The sequence below is a fragment of the Condylura cristata genome, unplaced genomic scaffold (genome assembly GCF_000260355.1).
Source record: "Condylura cristata isolate star-nosed mole 26May11 unplaced genomic scaffold, ConCri1.0 scaffold00016, whole genome shotgun sequence".
Classification (NCBI taxonomy): Eukaryota; Metazoa; Chordata; class Mammalia; order Eulipotyphla; family Talpidae; genus Condylura; species Condylura cristata.
In genome coordinates, this window is record NW_004567117.1 from 41,027,041 (window position 1) to 41,038,801 (window position 11,761).

Here is an 11,761-nt window from a genome sequence, read left to right on the forward strand (position 1 = left end):
CTTTCCTGTCTTGGTGCCTCACCCCTGTCTCAGAGCCCCAGGCCGTAGCCACATTCAACAGACCTGGCAAAGCAGGACACTGCTGTTTATTCTGCCCTGCGTTTGATTCGCCTGTATGTTTTCATCCTTTGAGCATATTCTGCCATTTAATTCATGCTCAAGGCTGACTTTGCTTCAGTGTGGGAGTAACGAAAACTTTGTGATCCTAACACAGCCTCTCATAGCTTGAATGTTGAGAAGATGGTATTCCTCTACGACACCTTCAGCACTTGTGAATTTACATGGGACCAATTCTTCTGTGCTATTCTGAATATTACCCCAAGCACAAGAAAATACCAGATAAATGAGAAGGGTTTATTGGGTTATATGTTTTGAAGCTAGATGGGGTAAAATGGATGTATGAAATTTCTTTCAAATTTGGTGTAGATGCTTTAAGTCACATATAAAATCTACTCAATAAGTGGCATCATGACCCTCTGCCCCCCCTGGAAGTGATTCCTCATAGTTCATCATTAAAAATGTTCAATTCTATGTTGATGCAAAACCTATTAATTTTTAACAACCTACATTTTTATGTTAAAGAGGCACAGATCTTTTTAATGAGTCATTTCACTTTTGCTGAAGCCAGAAAGACCTTTTCATTGTTAAGAACATCGTGATCATGGGAAATAGGCCATTCCATACTTTAAATTTATATATATATTTTCACTGGAGAGAAAAGCTTTAAAATATAAAACTATTAAATTCTTTGGAGGAAGTGGAATAGAAATATAATTTCCTTGTAAAATGAAATGATGTGAGAACTTGAAAGCTAAAAAACTTTTTCATGTGTTTTAAGAGTGGAAGAGAGTAGTGATCAGGTCCACTGGATGCTTTTAAGAGTAAAGGAACAACTTTAAAGTAGCAATGCTCAGGATATAACACACACGATCTCTTTTTGAATTATTTATACTATGAACAAAATTTTAGATTCCAACTAAAAACTTGCAAGTGTGAAAAAAAATGTCTGAGTTGTTTTTGAGCAAAAGGTTTGGAGATCACAGTTTCCGGTTCAGATGCAGGCCCTTACCAGGCACAGAACCTTCTAGCCCACTCCTCTAGTGACACCATGTGGCAAAGGCTGCAACTGCAACTCAGTAGTAAAAGGCTTCCTGGGACAAGGCTCCTGGCCTGCTTCTTTTAAAGGAATCCTAAGTTCATGAAGATGTGGAGAAAAAGGAACTCTCTTACATTGCTGGTGGGAATGCAGGCTGGTCCAACCACTATGGCAAGCTGTGTGGACGGTCGTCAAACTATTAAAAATGGAGCTTCCACATGACTCAGCAATTCTACTCCTAGGTATCTACCCAAAAATACAAAAACATTAATTCAAAAGGACACCTGCACCCCTATGTTTATTGCAGTTCTACTTACAATAGGTGAGGTAAGGGAACATCCCAAATGCCCCAAAATAGATGACTGGATTAAGAGGATGTGGTACAGAGCTACTATGGAATATTATACAGCAATCAAAAAGATAAACGCATGACATTCACAGCAACATGGATAGAGCTGGTAGGAATTATGCTCAGTGACATAAACCAGGAAGAAAAAGAAAAAAACTCTGGATGGTTTCACTTATAAGAGGAATGTAGGGGAACGAAGTAAAGAATCAGGAAAAATAATTATAATAACTTAAAAACAATATTAATAGGCAGCTATAAATCAAAGAAACTGCATGGGAGGGGGATAGGGAAGGGAGAGAAGAGCACAAGAGACAATGGTGATGGTATATGGGTGAATTGGTGTTGGGAATTTACAGGGGCCACAATTGAGAGGAGAAAGCAAATATTGTATAAAAAGGAAGAATGGTGCGTTCTATCTATCTATCTACCTATCTATATATTATTAGCTTTCTCCATACTTGCACAGGTAAACACCCTGGGTTCTTAAAGGTATTGAGAGATGAGGGGCCCAGGGAAAGCGAAAAGCATCAGTAAAAACTAGGGTGGTGAGTGGATTACATTTCAGCAGATTATGAAAAGAAATGCAATCTTATTTTACCTTTACTTCCATCATGGAAAAATCCTGGACCAAAAGGCTTCATCGGTGAATCCTATCAGATATGTAAAGAAGGAGGTGAGGGCGTGTGTGCTAATTCTAAACAGGTGAGTACCTATGTAACATCAATCTTTTTATAAAGGTTCCAAGAACTGAAGCAAAGGAAACACTTCGTAATGTATTTTATAAGGGTGAAGCTTTATCCAGACGCTGAAGAGAAAACTCAATATTTTCAATATGCCTTGAAAATATTGACACAACAAATTCTCGTAAAATGATAGCAAACAATTCAGCAGCATACTTAATGCATTAGGAAAGTGAGGCATTTAATGTAATTTATCATAGTTATTTCTAAGTTAGATCATCAGTAGTGTCCATCATGGCTGACTTTCACAGAATTCAAGATCTAGTCGATATTTACTTTGTTTTGCACATGCATTTGTACAGGGAATTTTCAGGTCGGTGCAGAGTGAGGTCTCTTAGGGGAATTGTCTGGGGGGAGGGCAGGGGCAGAAGAGGCTGTGGGTGGCAAATAGCAAGTCATGTTGTCCCAGGCAGTGGCTTGCTTCTGAGATGCCACAAGCAATTGAACCCTTATCTTCTCACCTTGCTTCTGGCTTCCATCCTAGGTGTTGAGTACACCGTGGTATCGCCCCAACCTTCTTAGGACTCACCATCTTACCCATTGTGTCAATGTCCCATTCGCTGGACTTTTCCTGAGGTAAATTTTCATCAGAATTAACACTATGTGACAGTTCACTCCAGGTACCTCATGACTTAGCTGCTACTCAACTTCCACTTTCCTCATAAAACAACCCCTAACCCCACACTTGATGGAGGATTGCCAGCCTCTGGGACTCTCCAGTGGCTGAAGTGGGCTGCCTCTCTGCCCCCCACTTGGTTACTGGGGGACCAGTATCTGGAGGTGAGTTAAAGGTGTGGCAGGGCAATGAAACTTACCTGATGAAATTGAAACTACTTTTCTCTACAGAGCCTGTTGGTGATGCTTAGTTCATAGGCATCAATGGGCTGGTTTAGTTCAGTGAGAAGCTTTTGAAATTGATGAGGCACGTTTTACAGCCTTCCAGCTTTCAAACATCAAAAGTGAGCTCTTAAATTCCCTGTCAATGCAAATAACCCCCTGTAACTCTGTTAGATCCACACCTAACATTTGGCAGCCTTGTGGACGACCTTTGTTCTAGTTCTCTAAGATTGGGGTTTTCACCTGTAGTTTTATGGGACATGGAATTTCTTTTCAGCTCTTGAAAAAGGTGTGTCACTTCCCTCTGGTCTCTGTGATTTCAAAGGAAAGATCTGAACTTGAAGGAGTGCTTTCCTACAGTATTTTAAATTTGTGTGTGTCTTCACACCTGTTTCTTCAGGTTTATCTTATTGGGCTTCATTGAGTGTTTTGACTTCGTGGGTTGACGTCTTTTGCAAAGTGTGGGAATATTGTAGTCATGATGTCTAGAACACGCTTCTAGCCCTGCTTTCTCCTTCTCTTCCTGACACTGGTGATGCAAATATTGGATGTTGAACTGTTGTTCAGCAGTTCTGTGGGTCCATTTTCTTCAGTCTACTTTCTCTTCTTAGATTACATGAATTCTCTCTACCTGTCGAAACGGGATGCCTTCTCCTTACGTATCCTTATGCCCACAGACGCTCCCCTCCGTCTCCTTCACAGTGAATGCTCCAAAAAATTAATTTTATTATATGTTTTAAATTATATACTTCCCATTTGGTTCTCCTTCATAATTTTAATTTCTTTGTTCAATTTTTTTTTTTCATTTTGCTTCAAAAGAACATGGAATTGCTCGGTGGAACATTTGATGCTTCTATGACCGATTTCAAAGGATGGTCAGATAACCCTAACATCTGATCCACTGAGGTTGCCGTCAGTTGATTATGAGATAATCTTTTCTCACTCCATCTTTATTTTCCTGGATCTCGGTATAGCAGGTGTTTAAAAAAAAAAAACCATGTCCTCAACATTTTGGTTACTATTTTTGGAGAGTCTAGATCCTAGTTAAAATTTGAATTTTAGGAGGTAGGCACCTATTTAGAATTAGCACACAGGCCCTCACCTCCTTCTGTGGGTGCTGGTTCCAAATTTTACTGTCATCGCTTGGGCTGTGCCATTCTAGCCTTTGGTTCACGTTGCCCATTGCTCTTCACTACTGGCACCTGCCGGGGGAGACCAGAATGCCAGACAGCGCCATCTGCTGCCCGTACATGAGACAAGGAAGTTTTGACAAGGTTCTGTCCCCAGGCCTGATCATTTGCTGTGGTGGGATCCTCTTTGAGCTGCGCCCCACTGTTGTTTCTAGAAAGCAGAGGCCCCCCGGGGGGGGGGTGCGGGCAGCAAAGCTCCCTCCTTACACCGCTATTGTTTGCAGACCCCCTGCCGGCAGCTGATGTTTTCAGGGGGACTCTTGTTTTGTCGGGATGAGGAAATAGTCAACTTTTCTCTTGTTCTCTCGGGTCAAGCATTTCTGGTTTGGGTCCCTTCTGATGGGCGGAAGCTGATTCGGCATCTTATAAGCCGCCATGCTGTTCTAGGACTGTTCTCCAGTCCTAGCGTCACAAACTTGTTTTTACTCAGCAGCCTTCGGAGCTAAGGCTTCCCCTCTCAGAGGGCGAGGTCGTTGTTTCTGAAGTGTGCAATGGAGTTGAATGACAAGCATTCAACTTGTCCTCCAGATTTTCACTCAGGCCCTCTTTGTCAGACCTAGGGAGTCCTCATAAGAAAGGCAGAGTTGGGTGGCCATAGGCACAAAGATGTAACAGGAGGGCTTGGGTGTAACTACTGGCTGAAGCCAAAAGACTTTTATAGATGGTGCTTCCTGCAGGGGTTGCAGTGAGGATAGACAGTCCCAGGGAAAATGCTAAATAGTTATTGAGTTTTGGGGTGGGGCAACTGACAAGTGATATAAGGTACTGCAGAAGGGGGTGCAGATTCATCCAGTCTTTGAGATTCAAGGATTTGGATCTTCAATATTTGGGGTCCGTGGATTTCAGCCCTCATTGCACTGATCTTCCAGAAGGCTGCTGTCGACGTGAACATGGAGATTGAGGTCTCCAGCAGCCAACCTCAGAGAGGAAAAATTCCGAGGCTTTGCAAGTAACCAAGAGAATAAAGTTGTTCCCAGTTCTGGGCTGTTACAGCATCGCAGGGAAGGAAAAGGCGCAGAGCTGGGGCCTGGAGACTCACCGTGCTGCCTGATTATGGCCATGTGTGGGGTCTTTCAGGCGCTGCATTGCTGTCTAGAGTGTCGCTTGTCTCATGCTGCACTGGGCCTCCCCGGAGCTGTGGGAGGACCTCCTGTCGTGACATCTGATGTTTCTATGACTCAGGACGTGACTGCTGCAAGGTCAGGGTTGACAGAGGCAGAAAGGCGCCATCTTGAGCATGGAGATGCTTGACACTTGAGCATGGAGATGCTTGACACAGGAGATGCACCTGTGTCCTCAGTGGCAGGAAGATGCCATGTTAGCTGCTTTTGATTAGGACTAAAAGTACTGGACACTGCTTCACGTGAGGTAAAGGCCTTTTTTGGCCTCAGGAGCTCTGGTTTTTCCCTGGTTTGTTAAATAAATCCCACTATTGTTGTTCCCTGAGCCTGATTAATCTTGCAATTGTGCACACAGGTGAAGAACTCAGACAGTGACCAATAAACCATTTGGGCAGTTGTCCTTGGTCAGTTTTAGTGGCTCTTGCTGCCCTTCTATCAGGGTTCGGCTACTAACTGATTCTACCTCGTAGACCCTTCCCAAACACATGGATTCTAACTTTGCTTTCTTGTAAGATGAGTGGTTTGCTCTCAATGAACTGTGGGGTCTCCTCCAGCTCTCTGTGTATGTGCTGAATGCATCCCCTCTACATTTAGTTACACGAGGGTCCTGGGCCAGAGATTTCTCCCCGCAGCTGAGGCAGTCGGATATGGGAAGACAGACCAAAGAACACTTCTGGCACATGTACTTTCTCTACAACTACCCTTCATCACTCTTCACTGGGCTCACTGTCATTAGTGAATTCATGACGCTCTGTGTGCTGACTTGGTGCTCAGTTTTCCCCACGTTCTGTAAAAGATAACAAGTAAGAGGTGACCAGTTCCACCCTCATGCCACGGAAACACTCACTTGGCAATGTCTGCAGTAAACACACATTAAATAATGTGAATAAGTAACTCGAGAGGCCAAGACACTGAATGAATTAGATGCAGAGCACAAGATCTCAACACTGGCTCTCTGTGAAGCTGCCTAGGAAGTCTGGGGTCATTGTTTAAACACAATGCATGCCAAAGCTTTAGCACTTGGTGCTATTTGGCCTCCATGAGCAAGTGCCAGTGCTTCTGAGAGCTTTTGTTCTTTAATAAGTTGAGCAAACATGAAGTACAAGTGCTGTGACCTTGTCTTGATTCATTGTGCTGTGTAATTGGAAGAAGCAATTCTAGTTGGCCTTTTCCCTGTGAAGCAACAAGCTTGGCAAGAGAAGAGACCTCCAACATTTGTCCCTGGGATGGCTGAAGAATCTCAGGGTCCAGAGTTCCACAGACCCTCATATTTGGTTAACAGCCCAGTTTCTCATTTGAGAGGAGAGGCTGGCCCTGGAAATTTGGAGAACTAGGTCATCATATAACCCTTGTCTCCAGAATCATAGACTCTTGGAATTAGAAAGGCTTATTGAAGCCCCCCCCCCCCCCCCGGCAGTGCAACAGGTTAAAGTGCAGCACTACGAAGCCAGCTGTACAAGTTCGATCCCAGCCAGAGAGGTGACCCATGGGGCACAGTAGACCTCTCCTGTCTCCCGCTGCTCCCCTCAAAAGGGTACATCGTCAGTCTGCTTGTTCTGCTCCCCACCCTATCTCTCATGAATCTCTCACCCCCTGTACTCTGGCCTGTACCTAAGATTTATTTACTTATGCATACAAGAGGTATGCCTCTTGTATGCATAAGTAAATAAATCTTAGGTAAAAAGGCCTATAGAAGCAAAATCAGCCTTGAGTATGAATTAAATGGCAAAATATGCTCAAAGGATGAACACATACAGGCGAATCAAACACAGAGCAGAATAAACAGCAGTGTCGCTGCTTCACCAGGTCTCAGGTCTGTTGAATGTGGCTACAGCCCGGGGCTCTGAGACGGGAGTGAGGCACCAAGACAGGAAAGGCCCCCCCAGTCACGTGATTTGACGCCCAGTTTGCAGCAGAAGAAAATGAGGCACAGAGGCTTTTGAAGAGGCAAATGGATGAGTCATTTGACCTCAATCCCCACAGGCCAGGCCATGCGCACCAGGTCTTTTCCTCCCAGGCCCTCCGGAGCCCAGTTCAGCCACGGACTGCATCTGGGTCTCCTCTTCTCCTTCCTCCTCCCCCCCACACTCCATTTTCACCCTCTGCATTGATGTCCAGCTCCTCCCATGCTCCTCTCTGCCTAATACGCATAGAAACTTGCAGTGTCCTTATTCTGAAATCAGATGCTCCATTTTACATCTTTTTTAAAAAATTTAAAACAAGGATATGTTCAATATTTTGTATTTATCTCTCTAAATACCAGTACATTATGTGAATTGCTTAGTGACTCTGCCATAAAAAAAATGAACCTCTTTCCTCGCCTGCTCCAGAGGTCCTTTGCTCTGAGACTATAGCCCTGGAACAGATTCTTTTCTCTTTTGAATTCTCCAAATAAGGCGTGAGAGTACACAGGAACCTCAAATAAGAGCAGACCGTAATGTTCAGTGTTTCCTGCTCTTGGGTTTGCTCAACACACAGGCCAAAAATGTAAAAATCTCACAACAGATGCAACTCCCAATTGTGAAGCTGGGTCTTCTCTGGGTAAACCCTTCTTGGGGGAGCTGAACTTTGCTCCCCACTTGGTAAATGCAAAATGAAAAATTCAGTCTGTAGGGAATGTGGAGACAGAGAAAGAGGAGCAGGCTGAGAAGATGGGTGGTGATTTTTGAGATTGTGAAACCTTGGAAGCCAAGAGCCCTACTTAGTCAAACTAGCTAACACGTTGAAACTGAGGCCTGTGACTCTCAGAGAAGAGCATAATGGGGCTGCAGATAAGGAGGAAGAAGCATCTTAAGGATTCTTAAAATCCAAGAAAATAAAATGAAGCTCCTCCTCTCTTTTTGAGGGAGGTTATAGCATGACTTTCTTTTATTAAAATTACTTTTTATTGTAGTGACATTGGTCTATAACATTATATAGGTTTCGGGTGTCCAACATTATAATTTGACATCTATATAGTCTACATCGTGATCCTCACCAGAAGTCTAGTTTCCATCCATCACCATGCAATTCATTGACCCCTTTCCCTCTGGTAACCACCATTCTATTTTCATAATCTAGCAGTGTTACTACTTTGTTCATTCAGATATTTAAAAAACCAGGCTCATTTGCTTCTGAAAGGCCAGCAGGTTCTTAAGTCTCTTCTGTCACCAAATTTGTACCTGAGTCCAGCACGTAGCTGTGCTTTCTTATAAATCAGCATTGTTCTCCTCCATTCACTACCACGTAATTAAATAACAAAGTTCACAGTAAAAATGACGTATTACTAGATGTGCGTGAGATAGCCTTCTCAACAGATGCCGATGGATAACCAGATATCCATAGACCTGAAAGACAGGCAAAGAAAGGAAGAATCTTGACTTACACCTTATGCAAACATTAATTCCCAGTGGACCATAGTTTTAATGTAAAAGTCAAATGAAAAAACTTCTAGAAAAGAGGTATAGGAGAAAATATTTGCGATCTAGGCAGATAAAAAATTCCTAGATTGACAACAAAGCACAGCCCATAAAACAAAATGAAAAATTTTAGTTTAAAATTTGATCAACCTAAAAAATGTGTGTTCTGTAAAACCCCGTTGAGAAGCATGAATGGTTTAGCTGACCAGCCAAGAACTAGTTGGGGACACAGGTTTCCATTTCTCTGGGGTGTATACTTTGGAGCGGAATTGTTACATCACACGGAGATGCACACCCCACTTGAAACGAATTTGACACTTTTCCCAAAATGGCTGTCTCATTTTCAGGTCCAGTGGGAGTTGTGGGGATCTACATCTTCCTCAGTGTTCATGCTGTCAGCTCTCTCTATTGCTTCATTCTAGTGGGTATCAAGTTGCCTGTCTTTGTGGCTACTGTTTGCATTCTCTGTGGCTAGTAAGTGTTGTGCATGGTTGTATAGACACACTGATCAGCCGCTCACACTGATTCTTTGGTGAAGTGCCTGAAAAACATTCTGCCCTTTCTTGCCTGTGACTTTGGCTTACATTTCTTTGTGTATTCATGGTACACACACTTCTCAGATGGATGCTTTGAGAATATTTTCTCACAACCGGTGACTTGACTCATTTCTAATGTCTTGGCATGAGACCTATAGGGTTCCATAAAACACCAGTCATTTTTAGCCCATGTGGTCACTTACCTGAGGGAATGTTTCAGGTAGCCTATTTGACCACTTACCTGAGGAAATGTTTCAGGTGTGCAGGCTAAACAGGCCCCTCTGAGGCTTGAGCTAGTTGTCTCTCTGGCTCTTAGAGTGGCTGTGGTGCTGAAAGCTCTTTCTATGCCTCTTGGACAATAAAACAATGGTATCGCTGATTATTTTTCTTGGGTCTGTGTTTCACTCTTTCCATTTTGTTGCAACAAGTTCTTTGTCTAGAGCTGATATGACTAAGTAGAAAGAGCCTCAGGTGTTGTTTATAATAGGACTCTCATGTTCACATGCCATGGCTTCTTTGGAAAGCGTTGATTTCTGTGTGGGAAATTCAGAGTCACAACATTCATTGAAAAAATTGCATCTTTTTGAAAACAAAACAAAACAAAACAAAACAAAACAAAACAAAACAAAACAAAACAAAACAAAACAAAACAAAAACAAAAACAAAAACAGAAGCTTTTCCAGTGGACGGCGTTGGCTTGTGGGTATATTCCAAATGCTTGGGAAGCCTGGAACACGGGAATAGTAAAACGGACCAGTGAGAATCTCTCGCTTTCTGTTACTGATCACATGTGGCTCAGCCTCCAGTGGAAGGCCGTGAGGAGCCTTGTGTGTGACCCTGACGGAGCCCTCTCCAGTTTCCAACCTGCAGCTCATGTCTCCTCCCCTCCTGAGCGCACTCCTTTCCTCCCCTCAATTTAAAAGATGAACAGTTCACTTAGCAAATGGCTAAGGAGCGCTTCCCACTTAGCAGCATTTAGAAAACAAGTATGTGTAACTAGCTGATCACACTTTTAACTCTTCCTGTGAAAACGAATTTAAAAAGCGTCCTCCCTTCTCTGCTCGCACTGGTGTTCGGGAAGGAGCAGCTGTCACTGGGTGTGAACTGGGTTCTCCCACCTGGCTGTCTCCTCCTGCCCTTTTTCTCGTGGGGGAACTTGTACCATTACCAGCGCTCCTCTTTCCTTAACAAAGTGTCGTTCATCCCTCCCCTTCTCTACATGTGTGTCTGACAGTGTCTGAGCTCACATCAGGAGGACACGCTTGCTGACAGGGCTGGAAGCCGGGTAACCAACGCTTCCCTCTTCTTCCCTTTGGGTGATCAGCACTGGGTGACGTTGTAAGGTTGTGCTCAAGGCCCACGGGCTCGAGTCCCGGGGCACCTCAGCGCCCGGGGTGCTAGCTAGAAGCTGTCTGCCCCCCTTGCTCCTCACGCGCACACCGGGATCATTTCCCATATAAACTGCGGGCGCATGCAGCGTTGCCTCAGGTCTGTTTTCGGGGAATGGGGCTGAGACGCTAAGACGGGAGCCCCGACGGAGGGAGTAAGGAGGACCAGGAGTCTTCTGCTGACGGCTGTGCTTCACCTGGAAGGAGAAATCAAACAGAGAACAAGAAGTTCGCCTTGACGAGGGGAATCAACAGGGGAGCAACCAACGTCAAGACTGGAAAAGAACTTCTTGGGTCAACTATGTAGATAACAAGAAAACGAAGACAATTTTAAGATTAGTTCTAAATGGGATCTCTAGGGAGATGCAGCCAAGAGGAAAGGCTGCCCTGTCCCTGAGGAGGAGAACGCCAGGGATGGAAACCGCAGCGGGTGGGATCTCTGAGGAGATTTTCTCCACTCAGATGCTGCAGAGCTGGGCTCAGTTCCAGCGCTGACTGTCACAGCGCTTTATGAGAACCTCGTGGCCCGGGAGGTCAATGGGCTGTCATGCTAGAGCTGACTTCCCCAGCTCTGGTGTGTGGAGCTTTCTGATTCGGGGAGGGCATGTGGCAGATTGAGGATGAAGAGACATGTCCGCCAGGGAGGGCTTTCCCACTCCTCAGAGAGCTCATGTCACTCAGCGGGGCTGGTGGGAGCAGCCCTCTGGCCAGCAGCAGCCTTGGGGGCTGGGCTCCCCTGCTGGTGCCCAGGCTGCCCCTTCGGGCTCTCACACACCCCAAGCATTGTTGGTCTCTGACTTTCACTCCGACCCGTAATCTATAATCTTACCGGGTCCTGAATCATACTCTGAACTTCCTCTTTGTGCGGGTGGCTTGTTGCTCTTACCAAGCTTTTAAACTGAAACCACAGAATAACTCAGCAAAGCTCTGCTTGGGTTTTTCCGATGGGACAGGAATTACCGGCCAGCAGATCCCTGAAACTCCACATAAAAACCTCTGCTCTCTGAGGAGAGCTGGGATCAGTCACAGCTGGAGTCTTCCCATTGGGTGGCTTGGTGCCAGGCAGATGGACACAGGCAACTCTTGCATTTTAAGCATGCCACTTT

General features: G+C 44.6%; 1 protein-coding gene across 1 annotated transcript in view; it reads right to left on the reverse strand.

The window, feature by feature from the left end:
• Window positions 1–11,499, reverse strand: part of LOC101622263 (serpin B3) — a 22,775-nt gene extending 11,276 nt beyond the window's left edge. Inside the window, exons 1-2 of the mRNA XM_012725797.1 lie at window positions 11,485–11,499; window positions 10,515–10,852 (exon numbers count right to left, since the gene is read on the reverse strand). Coding sequence (XP_012581251.1) covers window positions 10,515–10,852; window positions 11,485–11,499 — 353 coding nt within the window. The remainder of the gene's footprint in view (window positions 1–10,514; window positions 10,853–11,484) is intronic.
• Between the last annotated feature and the right edge of the window lie 262 nt (window positions 11,500–11,761).